This window comes from Nicrophorus vespilloides, unplaced genomic scaffold, assembly GCF_001412225.1.
Source record: "Nicrophorus vespilloides isolate i.1.1-1 unplaced genomic scaffold, Nicve_v1.0, whole genome shotgun sequence".
Classification (NCBI taxonomy): Eukaryota; Metazoa; Arthropoda; class Insecta; order Coleoptera; family Silphidae; genus Nicrophorus; species Nicrophorus vespilloides.
The window spans coordinates 310,121-335,916 of record NW_017100089.1 but is presented as its reverse complement, the minus strand read 5'-3'; the positions used below and the strand labels follow the sequence as shown (position 1 = coordinate 335,916).

Sequence of the window (25,796 nt, the reverse complement as noted above, 5' to 3'; positions counted from 1 at the left end):
GCTGCCCCGAAACGGTCGACCACTCGCCAACTTGCCGGTCGCTTTTAGTCAAGAAACGCCATTCCTGATGTGACAACGCTTCAAGTCGGCTCCTAAAAATACATATATATTTTGAGTGAAAAATAATTGTGATATTACTTAGAAATAGTGCCAAAATAGGTAATTATGCCAATTAATTAATTATTCAATTAATTTGCGCCCTTCCGGTTCGGTTTTCCGCTTCGCAAGTAAACCCTTACGTATCCCGAGCTTTGCCCATCCATTATGGAAGCTCTCATTCAAACGCAACCAAACTGAGCTTAATCGTGTTTATTTATTTACTAACATCTCGTGCGGTGAAAACATTGCGGTTTTAACGGATTTTTGTGGATTTTCAATCGAATTTCAATTGGGTACGTCGCGTTTCCACACGAGGCCTCGCCATTTTTCCTAGTTTGGTCGGAAAAGCGGCCATTGTTGGTGACCGCTTGGCTTTCCCTTCCCCCCACCATTCGACAACTAGGTTTTACGGTTCTCTCGGCCTGAGGCTTCTCCAAGATTCCCCAAAGTTTATTCACCTTATGACATCCATTCCGAAGCTCCGTTTAATTGATTTCTCGTTATCTGGTTTGGCCCGGTATATAATTTTACTTTTCCAACATCCGCTGCATCGATCGAAACGACACCCAGGTCTCGCGTACCCCTGACCCCCCTCACACCCCCTATAGCCCCTATAGGTAAAAAACATGGGGTGTATGCGCGCCATTTTCTTTTTCCCGGGAAATGCCGCCATGTTCGACCAAGCCCTTTCTAATTGCTGTTCCTTTGTTGTTGCTTCTAGTCAACTATGGATGATGACCAGCAGTTTTGCTTGAGGTGGAACAACCATCAATCCACACTTGTAGCCGTATTTGACACTCTTTTGGAAAATGGAGTCCTGGTTGACTGCACTTTGGCTGCTGAAGGGAAATACTTGAACGCTCACAAAGTTGTATTATCAGCATGCAGCCCATATTTTGAAGTAAGTCAATCAATCCAAATGTAAACAATAACAAATACTAATTTATTCTTGTTTTTTTTTTCTTCATTGTTTTAAATAGGCGTTATTATCACAAAATTATGACAAACACCCAATATTTATATTAAAAGATGTGAAATATCAAGAACTCAAAGCAATGATGGACTACATGTACAGAGGTGAAGTAAATATTTCACAAGATCAGCTGGGTGCGCTGTTGAAGGCGGCGGAGTCGTTACAAATCAAAGGCCTATCAGACAGTAGGAAGGGCGAGAACGAAAAAAAGACAGCGCCTCCGCCTGCAAAGAGTCCGCCGCCAGCCCCATCATTGCCGAAGGTGCAAGGTCTCACAATCGAACAACGTAGGAAAGATTTAGACGAAAATTCTCGAGACGGTTCGCAGTCGCCAGGTCCGCGAAGGCGAAAACGAGCTCGTAGAAGAAGTGGCGAAGAACTAGAAAATAATCATGACGCCTCAAATTCCTCCGAATCTCACCACAGTACACCCGCCCAAAACATTCCATCATTACCTGTAAACACAAAATTAACCGATGTGCCTGAACCTGTAGAAACCAAACAAGAGATTTTATTGAGGCATAAAGCTAGTGAGTCTGAAATAATCGCCCCCCAAGTTCCTATAAAAGAAAAATTAGAAACCCATACTGAACTGATGCTTGAACCAAAGGCTGAATATGTGGAGGAAATGAATGATGACAGTATTGAGGATTTAACGCTAGATGATGATGACCTGAGTAATATGGAACAAATGGATGATCAGGGTGCAGGACCTAGTCATGGCAACATGGGAGAAGGATCAGGACAAGGTAAATATTACATATCATTTTGTTTATAGGTTCCGCAGTGTTTGAGCCTAAAAGTAAAATGAAATGGTTCTCCTTTTATTTTTATGCCCAATACACTCTAGGAACCTACACAATTATTCCCTCTTGACATTGTTTGGTGGAACTTGGTAATTGGTTTTAGATCCACTTCGATTGCCCACTCCACTTCCACCAGACAGTTTCAAGTATATCGAAATTGGTAAATCAGATCAATATCATAATGTCGAGCCGCTCCTTGACAGTTTGTCTTCATCTTTCCGGAAATATACAAAAGAACGTATTTGCCTTGCATTAGACGCAATTATAAACCGTGGAGCCTCCGTCACTAGCGCATCTTTAGTATACGGAATCAAAAGAACTAGCATGCATTTATATTTGAAAAAGTTGAATATAAGAAAGCAGAGATTCAGATAAACGCAACAAGTTGAAACTTTATTTTAATTTTAATAATACTTATAACTATTAATAATTCTTATTACTTTACATTGCAATTTTATTTTTGTAGCTTCAATTTAAATATTAATTTTCTTATTAAACTTTTTATTATTATTATCATTAGAATAAGCGGGATTAAGTTGTTAAAATTAACAATAAAGATTTAAGTGTATGTTTAAAGAACTCATGTTGAGAAAATAAAGAGATTTCGTTGGAAATTATTTGATGTGTAATCAATTCCCAATATTTATAGGTTTTGGATGGCATATGGGTAATCAAAGTCAGGATGAAGTATTTTTAGCCGCACAAGAGGCTGTTGGAGCACATCGGGACTCACAAGGTAGGATTTATGATCCATTTTACAAGGAACTCTTTCACTCTTGTGCAATAATTATATTGTGAATGCTAATCTAATCCACTTTGGAATAACAGTCAATCAGACAGGCAATCTAGATTAAATATATTACTTTATATTTATTGCATATTGGTTGGAGAGTATTCAATGTTTGCATTGTGTATGGCAAAATTTTAACACCTTAATTTACCAATCTCTGATTTATTTAGTTTCTTTTTAATTATTTTTCCTTGTAGAATTTGTTTCTGTTGCTTTACCCCTTATGCTTCTTGTATTTTGTAGTTAGATAAACCTTATAACAACCATCTCCCCCCAATGACAAAGTGACAGTATCATGAGTTCAATTCAAAATCTATATTCATCTTATTTCAAAATTTTAACTTTAAAATATTCAAATCATTCATTTTTGTAAATACTATTTTTATTTTATAAATTCAAAATATTCGACTAGCTGTGATATCTGCGGTGATAAGGTGCTTTTACAAAAAAAGGTAGGAAGGGGGAGAATCGGTTTAGAAGCAAAATGTTGATTTCTTCAATCCAACTATAAATACTTGACAACACAAATGTGTTTTTCAATATATTTTATTTATTATCGTTTCTTTTGTTTCGAAAAATCGTACATTTTGATTCTAAAATCAGAGACTGACAAAATGTTGGTGTTTACTGTCACATTGTTGAGCATATTATAATTTCATCGAGTTTTTATTTGTTTATTTTATTATAATATAATTTTTCAAAACGAATTTTGCCATGCCAATGTAATCATCATATTTGGGTTTTATTTTGATTAAAAAATAATACTTTGAAGCAATAAATCAGCAATGAAAATGTTTAAATCTTCTGGTTGCCAAACTTCATCAAAATTTTCACAAAGATTTGTTGCTTCTTATGTAATATATAATGTTGGCCTTCTATCTGATTATTCCTATCTTATCTAACTGGTTCTATATATAAAAATTGTGCATGCCTTGTAATTATTGTGAATTTTGTTTTTGTGTATACATATATTTTTTTTTATTTGATCACAATTGTGGTCAGTACATATTTATTTTGCGATTGTGCAATCCTTTTTGCACAGTTGCAGTTTTGTGTTTTTTTTTGGATAATTTTGGTTTTGGCTTATACTTTTACTCCAAATTCCAAAAATATTTGATATGATCATGGTTTTATAATGTTTTATACTTTATTAAAGCAGTATAAGATGATGTCATAATAAAAAAAACGTTTTGTAGTTACTGACTAATCATCAGTAACGAGGTACTAAAAAAAAATAAATGCCTTTCTCATTAATAAAAGTTTGAGTTACTTTACACTTAAATTTTTATTAATTAGTAAATGGTGTCGACTTCTTGTTGAATTTGGATATCTGTGCATCCGTGCTTTTGATAAATAAATTACTTTTTTATTTATTGATTGTATTGATGCACATTGGATGTTCATTCAACAATAAGTTGACAAATTAAAATAAAGTGATTTATGTAGTTGTACACTACTTTATGTACAACGAGGTAATAAACGTGTGAAAAAAAAATGTAGCTATAAATTACTATTGATTTATAGTGAGGTAAAGCAAGAAGGAAGTTGTATTTATTAAATTTAGTAAGTACAATAGGTTGACTTGGTAAGAAAAATTGTGGTAAGTCAAGGTGTAGCTATGCTTCAGTTGAGGTTTAGCGAGGTATTTATTTTACAGGAATAATGTTTCACTGTTATTTGATCTTCTCTAAATACTACTTCGTATTTAAAGTTTAATGATCTTTTTTGCGCACTTCTTTGTGTGGCTAAGGTAACACAGGTAACATCAAATTTATATTTAATATCGCTTTAATTACTCATTTGTTAATTAAAGTTGATTAAATAATAAGCAAATGCGTTCACTCGGTAGCTGCATCTGTAAGTATGCAGTGAGGTAATTTTTTTTTTCAAATTGCACAATTTGATAAGTTTTCAATTACTACTTTGTAATTGGTTTTCTTATTGATTGTACATCGTTAAATATTGTGTTTTATATTCCAGCTTATTTCTGATTTTGTAGTAACGTACAATTTTGCGTTGCGAGGTATAATTTATGCTGTAGTTTGTACAATTTGTGCAACGAGGTATTTTTCATTTTCAGCATCTTATTACAGATTTATTACGTTTTGTAGCTACTCTGCTTTTGCTGAGTAGTGAGGTAAAAGCGCGTTATATTTGTTTTTCAGATTGAATATTTATTTAATGTTTCCATATGGTCTTACGTAAGATAATTTCAAGGGTAATTTGTATTTTGTAGCCACATTATTTTATGTGGTGAGGTAATTTTTTTTGTGTCCGTTTCTTTCAGGTCAATTTCTTTTTGTAGGTTATATGTAGCTTCACATCAATTTTGTTGTGAGGCGAGGTATTACTATTATTATTTTTCAAATATGTATGTTTTGTTCGTATTTGTTTTTCAGCTATTTCCATTATTTGTTAATTAATTTCATTTGGTAATTTGCCACACGGAATTAATTATCAAGTAATGTTTTAATGTTCTGTAGCTGTGCATTCTTTTGTACAGTGAGGTAATAACCAATATATTTTTACAGTTCATCATGGCGCGACTTGCTTTATCAAGAGAGTGTATGTTTTGTTATTTATTTAAATTATTTTTATTGTGCACATGTTTTCAGGATTGTTAGTTTATTTAAAAATTTAATATAATTGTAATTCTACTTTGATTATAATTATATTCAATTTAAATAACTTGTTTTTTTTATTGTCTTCAGATATTATGATTGGATATGTTATATCTATCTTTCATTTACAGGTAAATTTATTTCCATTTTAATTGTAGCTACAAATGAATAGTTTTCATATGTAGTGAGGTACATGGGTTTAATTGTTGTAATTTCAATAATATCAGGTAAACTTGTTTCAACAGATGTGTGTGTGTGTGTGTTACATGTGATCAATGTGGATCATCCTTGGGATCGGCTATACTTCACTAGTCGATCCAGCGGTTGGTTTATGCTGATTTGATTTGCATCTTATTTATGGTATGAATGATGTATGTTTATTGTGTTGTTTTTATTTTCTAAACTGTGTTTGCTTTCAAACATCACGCGCTAGCTTCTAAATGTTTTTTTTTCACTTTTGTTTTCAAATCCGACGTGCATGTGCTTCTATTTTAAGTCGCTAAGGTGGGCCAAATAACTGCAGTACTTTGGTTATACCATCTTGTCAACTTTAAATACAATCATGTGCGAAATCAGTAAGCAGGCCGTATATTTTACATTATTGTGAAATATTAGGACTGGGTGGAGGTGGGCTTTACTGGATTCAATTCAAAAAAAAAATAAACAACGAAAAGAAAACAATGAAACTAAACTAAACAAAAAGAAAACCTTTAAACAAAACGATTTAAATTGATGCGAGCTCTCCGAGGAACATCGATGATGGCGCAGCGTGGGATCATCAGGCCAAATTCCTTTCATGTCCTCGTCCCCTTTCATCATCATCTTACTAACAACTTTTCCTAACCTTGGTTCAGCTTCATTCTTCCCCCCCGACCGTCAGGAAGGACATCATTCACTCTCAAATGTAAGTTTACTTCGTATCAAACTACTACGTTCTTTTTCGGCTCACTGTTTGGGTTGACTTAATTTGCTAATTTGGTGTATTTTCCGATTGTTGCAGAAATCCACGTGGTTGGTCTGCTCTTCACTTCACCATCAGTATTAAACTCAAACTTTAAATCACGATTTAACTTTGTTGTATTTTCGAAAAAAAAAGAAGAAATAACCAAAAGAATAAAATACTATAATTTACGAAAAAAAAATACATTTTCCTATTCACCCTCATTACGTTACTACGATACAATGATTCCTCTATAATTCATATGGTTTATTTACTTTACTTCAGTAAAAGCTATAGATTTGGAAATCTTATGGATTTGTAGACGGAAAACGCGTTAAAAAAAACAAGATCTCTCATTTGGTGGTGGTATTCATGAAGTTGCTTGAAATCCATCATCATTTATTCACCATGAATAGCTCCACTTTCAGGAAAGTTGTCGATCCAAATTATTTAAGAAAAGTAATACCAACCAAATCCCCGATTTAGCATGCTAATGTTTGTGTGTCTTGAGAGATTATATAGTGCAGTGTCGAATTTTTTTTGTTTTTAATTTATATTTTCTTTTTTTTCTTTCGTTGCGAGCAAAGAGCGTACACAGTTAGATTTTAATTGGCCAAGATCGAAATTAGAGAGAACAAACAAAAAAACTGTAAATTGAATTTCTGGATATGTAGTAGCCAGTACAGCACTATTTATTTCTAGGAGAAAGAAACGATACTACCACCGGATCGTATCCATGTGGTACATGCGGGAAAGTCTACAAGCATCGGGGCAACATGCGTAGACACATGGTCTATGAATGTGGAAAATCGGCGCAGTTTGAGTGCGCCCATTGTCCACGAAAATTTCACCAGCTCTCCAATTTAAAGCGACACTGCGACTCTCAACACTTAAATTTATTTACGAAACAATTCAAAATTCGACCCACGATATTCAATCGATAAAAAAACAAACAAACAAAACAAAAATCGCATTGCAAAAACGTCCTAAACGAATCACCAAAGACCTACAAACCAAAAGCGAGAAAAAAAAATCACTAGTCACACTTCATTTTATTACAAAACACACGAAAAAGAAAAAAATGATAAGAAAACCTATACCAAAGACTAAATTAATGAAAAGAAAATCAAAATTTTTTGAATAACTATATTGATGTATATAAGCATGTAAGAATTTTCCAATAAATTTCTATTTCGTATTCGATAACTTGCTAGTACAGATCAATCAATTTCGGGTTATGTATAAATAACAAAACAACTAGAACTTCCAGATGTCTTCAAAAGGTAAGAGGGATTAAGATTATATAATATTCTCGGTGGATGGGCTCTCGGGGAACAATTTTAAACTAATTGGTTAAAAAAAATCGAAAATTTTAAATTATTGAATAGGAAATTTTAGATAAACATATTCTTTTTTCTTAATAATTCCAGGTTTAGAGTGGTTGTGCCAAATTTTTCTTAGATAGGGGGTAGATACCAAAATTGTTCAATCTATACAGCTAGTACGTATATATAAAGTCCGCAATAATAATTAAAAAAAAACAAACCGAAATTAGAAAGCCAAAGAAAAACTAAATTTTTTGTTTTAAGAAACATTACTATTTTTTGGGCAAAATTTTTCGTTTTAAAAATTTAGTTTCCTCACTCTTATTTTCTGATTGTTTGTTTTTTTTTGCTCTCTCTTTCTAACATGATATTTATTATAATTAATGATTCGAACGAATTTTAATTCAAGGATTTTTTTAGATGAGGTTGGATTTAGAATATGGCTAAAACCTATTGTGCCCCCCTTTATAAGCTAAATGATTTGCAAGATCTGTATAACAAGAATGATCATCTCGTCGACGTCTCACGCACATTATGCAATGTAAGAAAAATTTGGAAACAGAGAAAACCAAACATTACACAAATGTACATATATCATTTGACTCTTGGCGATCATATATATAGTCTTCCTTTGCTAGCAAAATTATTTGAAAGTATAGATATATCAGTAGTTTCTTATATGTAGTTAAAGGCATTAATATCTTTCGACATTTTAATCCTACTAATTATTTGGTAGATAGATTAGTAAGTTTATGGACTTGTAGTTTCTGATGAACTGATTATTGGATTATCCAATTAGTTTACTAAATCTTTTGATGTTTTCTTAATTACTTTAAGTATTAAATAATTAGTATTTTATATTAATGTCAACAGTATTTAAACTATTTTCGTGAGATAAAATATTACTTAACTCAGAATTGAATATCATAACTTTATATATTTTTTTTAATTCAATATTGCTGCTCTCTTGTTTTATAGTAGAAAATGAAAATTTTCTTCATTTTTTTTTTGGTAAAAACAATTGGATGAAATATAATATAGTAGTACTAGTTTAAAACTATGAGACATATTAAAGTTAAAACACTAAAACTTGTTTATGTTTATTATCAATTAAATCAAGCAATTAAAGTAAGCATAAAAATATATTGTTTTTATTGTAGTATGATGTAGGTCTTGAATATTTAAATAAAAAATAAAATCAATTTAGGAAGTAATTAGTTTACATATGTCAAGTAATTGATGAATTCAAATAATTTTGCTACAAATATCATTTAGATTTAGTTGTTATCGTATGTTGAAATGAGTTGTCAGTTGTTTTATGTCTATAAAAGTTGTCCATTTATACATGTAGTTGACAACAACGGGTTTACTGTTTGACTATTTTCTGCTTTCAAGGCCATGAGAAGGCATTTTAGACGAATGAAATATGTCACCTTGGGTCGTGTCATACCTGTAAATGAATGGACATCTTTGTGTGCATAGATTCAAATATTTTAGGATTCAAGAGACTGATGATGTATTGTTGTGTTGATTCGTTCGGTATGTAGGATAGAAAATGATAAAGAAAATATAAGAAAAGAGAACATTGCTATATTTATATACTCGCTTGACTTATATCTACAATAAATATTTTGTTTTCTTTTACCACCCAACATTCATAACATTCTAAATCTCATTGTATTCAATGATCGAACGATCTATTTTCAGTGTTGCGTATTTGAAATGAGATTTAGATATTTTATTGTTTCTTTTCTTTTAGTTTCTTTTTTTTTCGTTTCTGTTTTGTTTTTCAAAAATGTGTGGTTGTTGAGACACTTAGTAAGCTTTGAGATACATATATATATATATAGTCCGTGTCTGTAATTGAAATTCGATCAATAGTAATCGATTTTTCTGTTTTTATTGGCTGTTGTAGAGATTAGAGGGCTCCTGTTTAACATAAGCGTGCAATTGTCGAAAATGTTCAGCCACATGAAGAAGAATGTTAGTGTTAGGAAAGAGAAGCCGGAGCCGACAAGGGAAGATCGCTCCTTGCAAAGCTCTTACGTAACCTTGGAGGAATTGAAGCAGGAAGATAACTGGTCTACGGATTTTCCGCTGCCGCTGAAGAGTGTGACAGCTTTGAAGCACGCCGAGAACCTTTTGCGCACCGATCAGTTGCAATCCAAGAAATTGGTTCGTCTCAAAACGAAACGTTTGTTTATTATGGGAATATTTCAAGTGAAATCCTGTTGAATTTTAGATCGAGTTTCTTTGTCAGTTCAACGGCAAGGACCAGAAGAACTGCGTGTACCGTTGTCTGTCGAAGACTTTCGGCCACGAGTTGGCGGCATCTTGTTCTTGGGCAGGTCGTAACAACAATATCGCCGTCAAAGAATACAAACTCATGACCTTAATTCAAGGTATAGGAACTGCAATGTTGTCGACTAACGAACTGATATCAATTTGGCGTATGCGCCTCCTTTTGCTTATATATTTTTTTAGAAGCCGTGCAGATTTCGTTCAACGATATCACGGAATCATCGTTTCAGACCGCCTGCAAAGACTGGTTCAGAACGATAAAACTATCTAAGCCCAAAACTTAGGTCAACGCATTTTGGAAACGATTAGAATTTATCAAATGCACAAGTATTATTATCCATTATTAATTATCTGCTTTTCCAGATTCCATGTTTATTATTTGTTACGAAACAAAACAATTTTTTTTTATAGAGTGCATAAGTTACTTAAATGTAATCGATGAAGAGAAATAAAGTCGAGAAAATTATATCCTATACATACACACATTTACATTATGGCGTTTTTTAGTCGTTGTAATTTGTTTTGATTTGAAATGTAGTTTTTGACTTGACTTGAGTGTGCGTGTGTGTGTTTTTGACTTGTAGGTAGGTTTTTTTAAATTTTAAATTGACTTTTGGATTGCGTAGAAGCGTTTTCGATTGCATCCCGAGTTCTGTCTCGCCGCGGCAATGCTAATTGTTGGTAGTTTGTGTTGCAGAGGAGTTTAAAAGGCTTATATCAGAGAACCGTTTCAAGATGATCTGTAAGGATGACGATGAGGACGACGACAAGGAGAGGAGCTTCGATGGAAGTCCGCTGGATCTAGTTGTGCCTGTGTTGAAGTCGTACAATCAGGATCTCATGAAATTCGACGACTCTGAGAAACGATATCAGTGCATAAAGTGCTCGAAAAGTTACAAGAACAAGCGCCACTTGTATAGACACGAAAAGGAGGAATGCATTGACATAGCACCCAAGTACAAATGCGCGTTCTGTCTGAACATGTTCAGAAGGAAATATCACCTGTCTCGACATATGCTCAGCAGGCACGGAATGTAGAGGGGAAATGAGAAAGAATTAAAACTTACGACTCCTATTATTTAAATGACAAATAAATATATTTAATATATTAGGATATAATATTTATTTTTGTAACTATTTATGTATTTTTGTGTGGAAATAAAATATTTTTTATATTACTTCTACCTTATTTCTCACATCTTTTTATCAGCTTAAGTATTTTTTGTTGTTATTGTTTACTTTTATTTTCTGTTTTAGCGTTACGTGTTTTGTGTTCTGTTAGTGTTTTTTTTTTTGTCTATGTTATGTTCCTGTGTTGAAGCTTTAAAGAAGGATGCATGGCTAAAGATAATTTGTTTATCACTCTCTCTTTCTCTAAGATTAGAATTTAGATTTTGTATGGTGTTGCAACGTCGATGATTTATGTTGCAGAGATGATTTTATACGCGTCTTCGATGGAGGAGTATACCGAGTTGAAGGTATTTTCGACAGGTGTACGATATGGCTGCGCGAATTGCTACAAAACTTACTGCCAGAAGAAGACTCTGGGCAGACATCTGCGCTTAGACTGTGGCAAAGTACCTTCGTTCTCTTGCCAGTTTTGCGCGAAAAAGTTCAAGCACGGCTATCTCTTGATCAAGCACGTGCGAACCACTCACAATGTTCACATTGAGAACTTGCGCAAGAGAACTAATAAACGCATCCTCGCTTAAAATAAAGTTAGTACTAAATTGTTGTAACCAAAGATAAATTGTAATGTTCTTTTCTAGTCAATACTTGCAAATATAGTTGATCTAATCCAATCCCAATTGATTTGTCTTAATCCATTACGTGTACTCTTTGTGTGTCTCTAAATATGTCATATCTTTCCATGTAGTTTTAGCAATATGCTTTGGTGTCCTTAGACTATAAGTGTAAAATGAAATTCAAATCGGACTCTTTTAGGGATGATTTGGACATACGCATCACCTTACATATGCCACAATTGCTACAGGAAATACAAGAGCAAGAACTCGTTGAATCGACACCTGAAGTTCGAGTGTGGCAAGGAGCCGATGTTCCAATGCGCCACGTGCCTCAGGAAGTTCCACCAGAAAGCCAATTTCAAATCGCACGTGAACACACTGAAACACTGAGCACGTGGAATATAATATCCTTCTCGTATATAGACCAAATATTTCCAAACTCCCTCCCACTCCAATCCAATAACTTTACTAACTTGAATGTATTGAACGTTCCCACCTATCGAGATCTTTTAGGTGTACTAAAGTTGTGTTTGTAGGTGGTTTCTACTCGTGCCCAAACTGCCCGAAAAACTACAAGGGCAAGTACACGCTTAAGAGACACCTCAAGCTGGAGTGCGGAAAAATCCCGACGAACCAGTGCACCTTTTGCGGACAACGATTCTTCCACAAACACCGACTATTAAGCCACATCAAATCCCTACATTCTGAACCAAATGTTATTTAATTTTTAAATAAAAACTGACACTGACAAACCAAAGACACGCATGCGAACATATCAATTTGTTTTCAAACCTTCTAACCATTTACTATTTCGTATGCTGCTGCGTGTGTTGTTGATTTGTATTTTATTATTATTTCTAATTTCGTGTGTATTACAAAGTTTTGAAATCATTTTGTTTTTTTTTGTTGTAGTGCTTTGTGTCCAGATCTCTTTATCTGTAAATAAAGTTTTAATTGAGTCGTTGTTGGTTTCGTTTTAGGTTTGATAATAACGCCTCTATACAAAAGGGACTTTCCCTACATTTGTCCTCGCTGCACAAAGTGCTACCATCACAAGAAAACGTTGAATCGGCACTTGAGGCAGGAGTGCGGCATCGAGCCCATCCTGCAATGCCCCTACTGTCCGTACAGGGCTCGAAGGGCTTACGTGCTCGCCTCTCACATAAAGCTCCATTCGACAAATAACTTCGTTAATTCGTAAATGTAGTCGACAGTCGGAAATAAACTTTCTCCGAAATATATTTCTGTCGTTTTATTCGTACTAGCGAGATGCCAAAGTCAACCAACGTCAGGGAATTTTGTAATTTCAGATGTCCAGGAGGTGGCGACGGCGGAGGAGGAGCACGAGACGTCTTCATCCATTATAAATAACTTTGCGCTGGAGACGACGCCCGGCGAGTGGACGATCCAGGTCATTTACCCCACAGATTGTCCGGCTCAGCAGATCCAACAACCTCTGTTTCCCGACCCGGACACGCTCTTCACTTTCCAAGTCGAGGATGATAAAGGATTTGCTAAGGAGGAGCCTGAGGATGATGTTTCGAAGGAACCGCTTCCATACGCCGAATGCTATACCAGCCAAGGGTTCGAGTGTCCGCAATGCTTGAAGACGTACAACGCGAGGAGAAACCTGGTGCGCCACATCAAGCTAGAATGCGGCAAAGAGCCCAAATTCGTTTGTCCTCACTGCAATTACAAGAACCACAGGAGGAACGAAATAAAAAAGCACCTTAGGAATAGGCACAACATATTTTATTAAAAAAAAAAAAACCTTGTGATAAATAAAAGACTGTAACTGTATAACATTCGCCGCAACAATCTGCTCCTTTCTAAATCTCGGATTATATATGGTGATTAATTTAATGGGACCCTCTGGTTTCTTCTTTTGTAGGCCGTTTCGGGTGTCAGCGTTGCGGCAGAACGTACTCGCACTCTTTCACCCTCTCCAGGCATTTGACCTACGAGTGCGGAAGGGAACCTCTGTTCCGGTGCCCGTTCTGTCAGCACCGCACCAAAAGAAAGTCGAATCTACACGTTCACGTGTTGAGCAGACACGGATCGATCTGATGACACAACAAATAATATCAAACATGCCAAATTATTATTTGTACTTAATAACAATGTTTACCATCAAAATATGTGCATTTTACTTGTAGCTTTCAATATTATTATATTTTCAAATCCGTATCTTCAAAAATCGAATTTTTTTTTAAGTTTTCGCGAATTCAAGCTCGTATTTCTATTTTCAGCTTTCGTTAATTATTGTTAAGTTTATTTTACATAACTAATATTATTATTCTGTTTATTATTTCATATCAAGACTTGTTTACTTATTTTTACTATTTGTAAGAACGTCTCGAATAAACGTTATTTTTATTTGTATTTATTTATTTGAAATATTGCAAACCAGTTATATCGACTAATATACTCTGTAAGTTTATTTTTAGGCATCATTACTCAATTGCAGTTTCAATGAAAGGAATATTATTGTTTATGGGAGAATGCAAGATGATAAAAAGCAGGTACTGGAATTAGAACATTAATGGTTTTTTTTTTGTTGAGAGCACGATGTTTCGTATTTGATCGTTGTTAGCGATTTCGTTATTTAGTTTGATTGAGATTATTTTTATAGATGTAAGAAATGGGAGAAACACGCGATCAGAGGTGGATGGTAAAGATGAGTTGATAAAGTGCCAGCATGTTTGCTCGAGATGCGGCAAATTGTACAAGAGGAAGGAAACTTTATCTAGGCACCTGAGACTCGAGTGCGGCCAGAATCCTAGGTTTCGGTGCAAAACCTGCGAGCACAGGTTCAAGCGGAGGGAGCATCTGGTTGCGCACGTGCGAATAAAGAATCATTGCATGTGATGTGATATTTATAAATAAGAAAAAAAAAAGAAGAAGAAAGAAAGAATTAGATGTTTGATGATGAGGTGATGATAATAAATGGAAATAGTTTGTATTGTGGGTTTTCTCTTAATCTTGTTGACTCTTGTAAGTAGATTGTTGGTGGTAGAAATTTAATGAGATTGACGATCGCAGCAATCGACCGTTCAGTCGCAATTATTTACACATATATACATATATTTTTTTAATTGTTTTATTTTTTTAATCAAATTCTATATAATCTTATATTATTATTATTATTTTAACGTGTTGTGTGTTTTGTCGATTCGGATGCTAATTGTGGTTGTTTTCAGCGCTGCCCGTGAAGATAGAGTTGACAGAGTATGATCCGGAAGTAGAGTATAGCGGTATCCCGTGGATAGAGGAGAAGGTGTGGGCGTTGAGCGATGAGAAGCCGAAAAAGACGAGCTATAACAGGATCAGGGGGAATTTCAAGTGCGACCAGTGCGGCCGCAGCTACATAAGGAAGGACTCGCTTCAGAGGCACCTGAATTACGAGTGCGGCAAAGAGCCGCAATTTCAGTGTCCCTTCTGCCCGCAGAAATGCAAACGCAAATCGCATCAGATCAGGCACATTAAGCGACAGCACAAGGACAAAATCGGTATCCTGGAGGAGAACAATCCAGACCTTGTACTTAAATTAGATTAACTTCGTACGTAAAAAGAAAAATGGATACAAAACAAAAACTTGAATGTATTATATTTTTTTTTTTTGATTATTATTATTATTTCGTTTATTATTATTAATCTTATTATTTTAATTTTACCATTGATAAAGCCACCGCGACTCCTCCCCCATTACCCTTTCACGATCTACCTGGAACCAATCGCCATTCCCAGGATCAAGTACATACAAACCCGAACAACTACCACCCCTTCCCTCCCCCCAACCATCTAACACATCTCAATCAAGATTATAACTTTGTTTTATTATCGTTGTTGTAAATACGTTATATATTTTTTTACGAAGCCAAATATGATTTTTTTTTAATTTCTCTTTTAATTATTATTATTATTATTATGATTTCGCTTATTATCAGATTTTTTTTTTAAAATAATTTTTACACTCTGTACATCACTTATTGGATAAGCGACAAGATTATTACCTTAAGCTTAAAATATATTTTTTTTACATTTTTTCTCTTTACATTTTATTTATTTATTTATTTACTTTTTTTTTCCGGTGGTGGTGGTGAATAAAAAGCTGGCTACATTTAACTATTTACGTTTTATTTTTGTTTATTATTATTATTTGAGAAAAATTAATTGTTTTTTTTTTAAATATTTTTCATAAATTATGATTTTCCTTTTAATTTTTCTGTTTCGTTTTTTTTATTTTATTTATTTATCATTGCTTTTTTTGTATATAGACATATTTTTATATATATATATATTTCCTTAACGTATTTCGGTTATATTTCTATTATTTAAGATTATTTTTATTTGCTCTCTCTCTCTTTTTTTCTATTTCTTTTTCTCTATATTTTTCTATTTCTGTTACTTTTTTCAAACACACATACATACACACGCACACACACACACATACACACACTGATAGCGCGCTCGCGTGCAATTCGTTTTGGCTAATGTATGTTTCTGTTTCAGCGCAAGACTTGAGGGTGTCCCGACCATGGGAGCATTGGCCAGCTCATCTGGCTTTGCCTATGATCCTCATGCGAGAAAGCATGAAGAAGTCGATGATCCAGACTATCAACTCGCCGACGAAGAACATCAAGAAGGAGGGTGGTTCAGGCGGTACGACAGGGTCCGGCGGGTCTCCGGGCTCCACGCGTGCCGCGAGTGTCACCCCCGAAGGACCCGGCTACGATTGTGGCGTCTGCGGCAGGATTTACAAGCTCAAGAGCTCCCTCAGGAACCACCAGAAGTGGGAGTGCGGCAAGGAGCCGCAATTCAAGTGTCCGTACTGCGTGTACAAGGCTAAGCAGAAGATGCACATGGCCAGGCACATGGAGAGGATGCACAAGGAGATCGATTACACTTCGGTGAAAACCGACGAGGCTAAGCTTGATTCCACCGACGGGGAGAATTAATTTGAGATAAAAATATGGAGCGTAGGAGGCGAAGAAAAAGAGGAAGAAGAAGAAGAAGAAAACGATGAACGGGCTTCAAGAGGAAGGCGAAACAGAGACACCTTTTTTTTGGCTATTTGTGATGTAAATGAGTAATAATGAACTAGTTTATGACATATTATGACGATTATCCAGGTATTAATAATTTTCCGTTAACCATTTTGTGCCTTACAAACATTTTAATTAATGTTATATACAACTACAATTCCGACTGAATATTGAACCAATAACTGCCTTATCATGAACGTATTAAATCCTATTTTACTCTATTTTTACCTAATATTTTTACAGATGCAAATATATGTGATAATATATATTTTTTTAAAAAAACAAGTGAAGACGATGAAGATGAAATTAAGAACTCGGCGGTTTCTTTCGCAGCCGCGCAGACAATATTTTTTATTATTATTATATTATTATTATTTTTGTTTTTTTTTTAGGTGATATATATTTTTTACCCGATCATATGTGCCTCACAGTGTTATTGTTCCTTGCATGTTGGTATCTCTTATGTTACCCTATAATTATTTTTCTCCATATTATTTTTTTTTTGTACATTACATTTATTATTTTTACGTTGTTATCATTATTATTATTTTTTTTCTTTTTTTTTTTGAAAACGAAAAACGGTTAGAAAAAAAAATGTCGGAGAAGACGAGAAAAAAAAATCGGTTGCACTTGCGCGCTTACATTGCTTTAAGTTAATTTTAAATTAATGAAAATTTAGGACAAGAAAAAAACCTAGCAAAAATTTCCCCCCCAAAAAAAAAATAAATAACGTTTAGGTAGTGGTTATTATTATTATTATTATTTGTTTATAATTATTCTTTTATTTTTGGCGAGGCATCAATCAAATCATTGTTTTTATTTTTTATTATTATTATATAGAAATATTTGATTCTCCCCCCGTAAAAAAAAATTATCCGTACAACTCCCCCCCCAATTTTCTTTAGTTTGTTTTTAGAGGTTAAATTGCTTTACTAGTTTTATTAAGGACACGAAAATACGAAGATGAGATAAGCAAAGAAAGTTATCGAAAAAAAATGTTATATTTGTTATGGACATATGTTATATTTCGCGGTGAAGGGCTTTACTAGAATTCTCTGATTAATTTTTTTTTTGTGTATTTACAAAATATGAGAAGAAGAAAAAAAGAAAAGAACGTTAAGAGAAAGGAGAACTATATATATACACACACACAACTATATATATAAAAAACATACTTTTTATTTTTTTTTTATAATTATATAATAATTATTATTTTTGGTTGGTTCCAAATGCAACTCAAGTAAATAATACTCAAACTCAATAACGATGTGATTTTTTTACCATAATAATATGTTTTTTTTTTGTTTGTTTGTAATAGACACTAAACAAGTTCCTCAAATATGTACACTATTTTTTTTTTCACGTTGTCATATAGGTAATATTATTAAATAACTATTCCAGCAAGAAGACAGTTTTTCCTTTTGTTTTGTTATGCGACATATACTTTTTTTTTTGATAGAAATGTATACAATATTATTACAATCTTGTTAAGAAGCTTTCATTTTATACATACATATATTATACTTTTATAAGCGCTTTTATATTAAAGATAAAAAAAACTATTACTATTCATCATTATATATATTATACATATATTATATACAAAATATCTATATGAACGAAAAAAATCTGCTTTTTAGGTAGAGGTAGCATATTTTAATAAAAAAAAATTTTTTCGAAACACCTACTTATTTCGATCCTTCATATTATTGTTTTGCTGGTAGCTGCTGCTGGTAAGTGACTGCATTTTTCACGTAAGTCGATCAAGTTTCATCGAGTTGGGCTTAAATTAACTTGTATTATGTTTTAGGTTCTTCAAGAATGGAAAAAGTTGTAAATTTGGAAATTCAGAGTATTATTTTTTTTTCCATTAAAGGTTTGTATCAGTAAAGTGAACCAAATTATAAATGGAGTTATGATTTCTATGTCTAAGTGAATAAAAACGTATTTATTTTCTAGTTTCTGAAATTACTTGATAACGTCAAGTTTTTAAACTACTGGCTTAAAGATAGATACAGTCGTTACGATTATCATGGTTCATAAATACTTTTACTGCATTCACGATTTTTGCGTGTCAATAGGCCAAGGTAATCTAGATAAGTAATTTAATAGTCGATTAATGATTGTATCGTGCTTAGTTTGTCGTAGACTTAATATAAAATTATGTGTTTTAACAGTTTAATCATAGAGAAAGTTAGAGTGTTGAGAAAAAATCACTTTAACGTAATTAATTTTCTTTTCAGTTTGTTACTTTGACAATCCGTTTGTTTTTTTTCTAGTGTAGCTTTCTGTGTGTTTTCACGATGTTGTCTGTTTTTTATCATCAAATTTGCTGATGTTTGAATTAACATCGTTCTTTGTTTCCAGATTACACAACCTATGGTCAGCACACTTTGGTGATGCAAAAGAAATACGCGTGCTTGAGGTGCGGAAAGTCGTACAGGCATCAATCGAATCTGAGCAGACACAAGAACAAAGAGTGTGGCAAAGAGAAAAAGTTCGTATGTCAGCTATGCTCTTACAGATCCTTTCAGAAAATTCACTTAATGGGACACATGTATCGGAAACATCTGTTCTGAAGTATTTGTATTATTCTTTCTTCTTCTTCAGGTTTGCTGTGACAAACTTAAATGATATTTTTTTTTTCAGTTTTTGTTGTTGTATATACCACGAAAATATATTGAAAGTGAATAAAACTTTATTTGCACGCTCTTGTTTGACTTGTGATTGTTTCTGGTACATTTAAGATATTGGGGGCTTGAAAATGTGTCGCATTGTTCGAACGTGGGAAGATTTTATTTTGATCGTACTAACTTTGAACTCTTTTTCAGAATATTATAAGATAAATCCTTTGTATGAAATGAAGAAATATTGGTGCTTGAATTGCGGTAAATCCTACAGGCACCAATCGAACTTGAGCAGACACAAGCACAAGGAATGCGGCAAAGAAAGGCAATTTGCCTGCAACATGTGCTCCTACAAGGCCTATCAGAAGATTAACCTGATGGGTCACATCAGAAGGAAGCACCTTAAATAGCGCTACCTGAGAGTACATTTCCGTAGTTAACTTAGAATTTTTATGGTTGCATTAATTGCGTCACCTTTTTTTCTCTCTTTTTTTTTTCTTTTAATATATCTGTTAATAGTTTATATTTTATCGTAATTCTAGTTTGTAGTTTATTATTTTTTTTGTCACAATAAACGATGGGATTTTATTGGTTTCCCTTTTTTTTCTCTTACTTTTATTATAGACCTAGTAATTACTAGTGTTGTATAACTTTGAAGTTTCAGCGAGCGATTTGGTTGGAACGATTCGAACTAACATTTTCGAAAATTTCCTTTGTTGCAGTTGAGATTGAGACGGCCGAGGTTACCGTCATGACCGATCACATCAAAACGGACGAGGTGCTGAAACTGTCCAAGATTAAAGAGGAGCTGAGCACTCACATACAGTTCGCACCCGTAGAACAAACTTCTTCTCAGCATGTCAAACATTTAGAGTCGATCCTGATTGACTCAATTCCGATCGAACAGTCGGTAATGGAAACAGAGGTGGCCGAGGAGGTGTCTGTGATGGTGCAGGAGGAATCCGACGATTCAGCATCTCAAATCCCGATTCTGAGTAAAATAGATCTCTCCAATTCACCTAAAGTGATCATCATGAAGAACGCCACTGGCAGAAACAGCCATAGCAAACTCATCTCCAACGAGCGCATGAAGCTGTTCTTGAGCATGAAACCTTCCGATCTGCCGAAGCCCGGCAGAAAGGTTCTGGCCTGCGAGAAGAACCAGCTGAAGACTCCGAGGGATACAATCAGATGCGCGAACTGCGGCGTACTCTATGACAGAGTGCTGAAGCTGCAGCACATGAAGGATTGCAAAAAGGGCAACAAAAATGAGCACAGATATGGCTGCGCCTACTGCAGCTTCAAGCATCCCGAACTCAAGGAAATCGAGAAACACATTGATACTTGTCACCGCAAATAAACAAATAAATATTAATTATATTTACTCTCGATAATCAATCAATAAAGGTTTAACAGTTAAGACGAAATGCGGCGTCACGTCCAGTTTATTTTGCGATCAATTCAATTGCAAGTACAAGACGAATATCAAGCATAACCTGGACAGGCACATTGAACTTGTTCACTGTAGATTGTTGCCAAACTAATATCAGTAGACAGAGCACATCCCCAGTAATCTTTTATCCCATCGTTGTTCTCGTATTATTTTTTTTGTCTTTCTATCATAGTAACAGTAATCTGTTGTGTATGAGTGTATATATGTACATATATTTATATGTCTATATACGAAGAATAGCATTGTTGTCATCAGAATTTTGAATAAAAAAAAATGCAAAGATTCGAGTCGTGGGGATAAGTATTATAATGTAGTGATCTCTTTTCAGATTACGGAACCATGCATTTTCAACGGAATTTTGCAGGAAGGTTGAAGTGTCCGAACTGTTCGCGCAGTTACAAACTGAAAGGTCACTTGGTAAGGCATTTGCGGTACGAGTGCGGAGTTGAGCCGAAATTCACTTGTCCAATTTGCGTCCGGAAATTCAAGCACAATGCAGACATGAAGCTGCACCACATGAAGTGTCAACAATTTGAAACATTAACCCAGTCACAAACCAGAAGTCACTGTAACAAGAAAACCAACCAATTCAAGGAAATCCAGAAAAAAATTGATACTTGCCACCGCAAATAAACAAATAAATATTAATTATGTTAGTCTCGATAAACAATCAATAAAGGCTTAACAGTTGCATCCACTACTTTGAAATCCCAACGTCACCACCTCCCAAGTAGTTTATTATTTTGATTTTTGACGTAGAATTATTTTTAAAGTTGATTCATTTGTTTATTATTATTATTGTTGTTGTTTTTTTTTGTAGATTTTTGTTTTTATTTCTTATTTACGGCTCCCATTTTATAATTTTCTCCTCCATCTAATACAATACGATTTGTGGTGTTCTGTTTGTAGCAGATCAGGAAAATCGCAAGCTGAAGAAGAAAACCAAAGGTATGAAGAGGAAGATGCTCGATCTGCCCGCTCTGGCCGAACTGTTTATTTGCCCGACTTGCACCAAGACGTACCGCTTGAAGCACTCGTTGACGCGCCACATCAAGTACGAGTGCGGACAAGAACCCAAGTACGCTTGCAAGGTTTGTCCCAAGAAGTTCAAGCACAAGTACGACCTTAACATTCACATGAAGCATATGCATCTGAACATTGTGCAGAACATTATGCTCGAATGTTGAAATATCATCAGCCGATTACCTTCGTTTTTTTTTATAGTTACCGTTTTCATTATTTTTAGGTACGATGTAGTTCGTATACGATGTTTTCACTATTAAGACTGATTTTCAGTATTAACTATTTTTAATACCTTATTAACTATTACTACTCTTTTATATAACCTATCTATTTTTTATATTACTATTATATTGATTTACACAATAAACGATTACCACTTTTATTTATTATACTTTTATTTGACGTTTTTTTTTTGTTGTTTTATACAAGATTTTGAATTATCGTTATTATTTCATACACTTCACCCTTTACGAAAATGTTCCAGAAAGATTTTTTTAAAACATTCAACATCATAAAAGTACAATTAATTAATATTTTATTCAGAATGTTCTTATTTTAACAAAAAATGATTAATATTTCTTTTAGGATTATTTAAAAAAAAAGCGATTCTTACCATCGAAACGAATATTTTTAGTGGTGTAGTGCAACGATTCGGATATAATGAGAATATTTTCTATTGAAAGTGCATGGTTTATGATTGCTCAGCGTGGGAATATGTTCGATGCTTTGACGAGAATGGGTATGTCGATGTGTGTTTAGATCATGTCTTTAGTAAAAAAAAAATCCTTCCTCTCCGAAACACCCGAAGATTGAATGAAAGCTAGAAGCGGTTTATATTTGTAATTTAAGTCCAAGATCTAGACACCGAGTTCGATTCCACATTAACTGGTGTCCATGATTTCAGGATGTTTTATGATGTCCGGAAGGTTCGGATGCCGGACGTGCGGAAGGACGTACGGCCAGAGAGGCAACCTGCTGAGACACTGGAGAATAGAGTGCAACGACACCCAACCTCAGTACGAGTGCGACCTGTGCAGCAGGAAGTTCCGGTACAATTACACGCTGAAGCGTCACCAGGAGTTCTGCTACAAAAAGAAACCGCATTTAGTAACTTAAAACAGCAATGCACGTTCCCCTCTTATTCGGGGATAAACTTGTTAAATGAGATTCATTGAAAAATAAAAATTGGGATTGAGGCGGTGGAGTAGACGGCAACTAACGATCTGGTTTATTTCGTTTCTTTTTTAGCACCCCCGTATTCCGAGATGAAGACTTGTCCGGTCTGCAACAGGCTCTACCTGAAGAAAACGTTCAACGTGCACAAGACGAGGTGCGGCGTCGCGCCTAGATTCTTTTGCGATCAATTTCATTGCAAGTACAAGACGAACATCAAGCATAACCTGGACAGACACATTAAGCTAGTTCACTTTAGATTGTTGCCAAAGTAATATCAGTAGACAGAACACATCCCCAGTAATCTTTTATGCCACCGTTGTTCTTGCAATTTGTTTTGTCTTTCTTTCATAGTAACAGTAACCTGTTGTGTATGTGTGTGTGTATATGTACATATATTTATATGTCTATATATGAAGAATAGCATGGAGTGTTGTTGTCATCAGAATTTTGAATAAAAAAAAATATGCAAAGATTCGAGTCGTGGGGATTAGTATTATAATGTAGTGATCTCTTTTCAGGTTACGGAACCATACATTTTCAACGGAATTTTGCAGGAAGGTTGAAGTGTCCGAACTGTACGCGCAGTTACAAACAGAAAGGTCACTTGGTAAGGCATTTGCGGTACGAGTGCGGAGTTGAGCCGAAATTCACATGTCCACTTTGCTTCCGGAAATTCAAGCACAATTCAAACATGAAGCTGCACTACATCACGTGTCAACACAATTTGTAACAATAAAACGCTGTCTACGTCTTTCACTCTCTCTACCAACCAACCAACCACCCACAAACCAGAAGTCTCTAAACCAACCAACCTTTAGACAACCAAGCCTCGCAACCCCTCTCAGAGTAGTAGATTCGAGCCATTATGTTTGTTATTTATTAATTTTTGTTATTGTTGTTGTTTTAATTCTTCGTTTTTGTAGACTACTGAATCAAGAACCTCTCGCTCGCTAATTATCTTAGCTCTATTTCACACTATATCTCTCTCTCTCTCTCTTTCTCGATGATACCTAATCGGACGCCCTTGTCTAATTGCGAATACGTTTTTAGGTTTTTCGAAAGGTTTTCATTGTCCCCATTGCAGCACTTTCTTCGAGGGGAGGGCTCACCTGATACAGCACATGCGATTCGAGTGCAACCGTGAGCCCATCTGCCCTTACTGCCATAAGGTCTTCGACGTCTTCGAACAACTGATACGCCATTTGACTTACGAATGCGAACATGCGGAAACGGAGAACGAAGATGGCGTAGTTGGTACGAGTACGCCCAGGTTGAACCTGGCCAAGCAATACTCTAATTTCGAGGTGGAGAACGGGCGCGTCAAGTGCCCCAAGTGCGATCACACGTACAAGCACAGGGTGCATCTGATCAGGCACATCAATTACGAATGCGGCGTCGAGCCAAAGTTCAAGTGTCCCGTCTGTCCGCGAAAGTTCAAGCACAAGGCGAGCGTCAAGTCGCACCTCAAATCGTGCGTCGTCAACATCATGTAAATTCCGAAACTCGAAAGAGCGACGATCTAAATTTCCATTATTTATTATCTATTAGACTTAATTCGAGTGATTTTTGTGATGTCATGATCATTTTTGTTGTTGTTTCATTCAGATTCCTCTGTTTTGTAACATATTATTTAATAAACGGCATACTTATTTTTTCTATAAAAAAAAAACGCAAGAAATGTTCAATATTTATATTCAGGATATTTACTTTCAGGATATTTCAATGGACATTATTATGATAAACTATGGAGAAGTTTCAATAATGAATTTAATTGCATAATAAAACGTCCGAATATCATCTTCTTCGTTGGTCAAGCCTTTTATACCATAGTTTTGTTCAGTGCATCATAGGAAATCATGCCATTATCATGGTATCAATGGATCTTAGTTTTTGTTTCCGTTTGTTTTTCTTTCACATACTTCTTTTTTTGTTTTCGCTTTATGTTTAGGTTACACACTTTTTATATATCATGATGTTCTCGCTGTGTGCCTGTGTGTTTTCATGTTGTTCCTTAATTTTTTTTTTGTTAAGCTCACCTCGTGCCGAATATTGGTAAATTGACTGTGCTTGTTTGTAGGTTTCGGTGAGATAAAGTTTAAAGTTGACGAGTTGGGGAATTACGTGTGTCCGCGCTGCAGCCGGAGGTTTCGACAGCGGTTCCACTTCATCAAGCATTTGATGGAGGAGACACGCATCGAGCCGCCGCCGAAGGTCGAGCAACAGCAGCAGCAGCCGCCGCCGCCTCAGCAGCAGCAGCAGCGCTTCGGCGGACGGAACTTCCGGTATCCTTACCGGAGGATCGAAAGGGACGCGCAGGGTCGCCTGAAGTGTCCCCGCTGCGATCACACGTACACCCAAAAGTGCAACCTAAACAGGCACATGAACTACGAGTGCGGCGTCGAACCTAGGTTCTATTGCCCTCTCTGCTTCCGCAAGTTCAAGCAAAAGTCGAACGTCAAAAAGCACATCATGGCATGCGTAGATAAATGATTCACTAGTAGCGAGCAAACAAAGTTCAAGTAGATCTTGTAAAACTGACAAAAAAAAATATATAACAGATGATTTCGTAACGAATAAAAAGTATAGGATCTTTCTAAATATACTAGGAGAAAAAAGAAAAGAAAATAGAATTACAATATAAGATAGTTCATCTAGATACTTTATTAGAAAAGGGACATCTTTTATTTCTTCTTACACCTTTTCAGAAGTAGTGATATTTCTTTATATCAATTATTTACAGCAATTTATTCAAATTTTCTCTATTTCAGCAAAGAGTAAAAGCAAAAACGAAAACTAATATAATATGGATCAAAGTGATAATGTAAGTGATTTAATAAGAAAATTTAATAATCTGATACATGAACAAACGCTT

At 34.8% G+C, this 25,796-nt stretch overlaps 2 protein-coding genes and 1 long non-coding RNA gene across 11 annotated transcripts; all 3 read left to right on the top strand.

Annotated features, from left to right (window-relative positions):
* Positions 1 to 30: 30 nt before the first annotated feature.
* LOC108567509 (longitudinals lacking protein, isoforms A/B/D/L-like) lies at positions 31 to 25,450 on the top strand. Of its 8 annotated transcripts, XM_017928014.1 has the most exons (7): positions 32 to 159; positions 821 to 1,000; positions 1,080 to 1,821; positions 2,528 to 2,614; positions 9,470 to 9,729; positions 9,797 to 9,956; positions 10,039 to 10,336. In XM_017928014.1, exons 2-7 carry the CDS (start codon positions 827 to 829, stop codon positions 10,137 to 10,139), a joined length of 1,524 nt encoding a protein of 507 aa, XP_017783503.1. In that variant the 5' UTR covers positions 32 to 159; positions 821 to 826; the 3' UTR covers positions 10,140 to 10,336. The 8 variants fall into 8 exon arrangements, with proteins under 8 accessions (XP_017783502.1, XP_017783503.1, XP_017783507.1 ...); XM_017928013.1 differs by lacking the exons at positions 9,470 to 9,729; positions 9,797 to 9,956; positions 10,039 to 10,336 and adding an exon at positions 19,995 to 20,699 and having other exon boundaries at positions 31 to 159; XM_017928018.1 differs by lacking the exons at positions 9,470 to 9,729; positions 9,797 to 9,956; positions 10,039 to 10,336 and adding an exon at positions 25,002 to 25,450 and having other exon boundaries at positions 33 to 159.
* LOC108567514 lies at positions 5,381 to 6,431 on the top strand. Its single transcript, XR_001891247.1, has 2 exons — positions 5,381 to 6,193; positions 6,290 to 6,431. It is a non-coding gene; the product is annotated as an uncharacterized LOC108567514 (long non-coding RNA).
* LOC108567510 (zinc finger X-chromosomal protein-like) lies at positions 18,374 to 19,262 on the top strand. Of its 2 annotated transcripts, XM_017928022.1 has the most exons (3): positions 18,374 to 18,521; positions 18,605 to 18,732; positions 19,013 to 19,262. In XM_017928022.1, the coding sequence occupies exons 2-3, from the start codon at positions 18,678 to 18,680 to the stop codon at positions 19,222 to 19,224; spliced, it is 267 nt and encodes an 88-aa protein (XP_017783511.1). In that variant the 5' UTR covers positions 18,374 to 18,521; positions 18,605 to 18,677; the 3' UTR covers positions 19,225 to 19,262. The 2 variants fall into 2 exon arrangements, with proteins under 2 accessions (XP_017783511.1, XP_017783510.1); XM_017928021.1 differs by having other exon boundaries at positions 18,374 to 18,732.
* Positions 25,451 to 25,796: the final 346 nt, after the last annotated feature.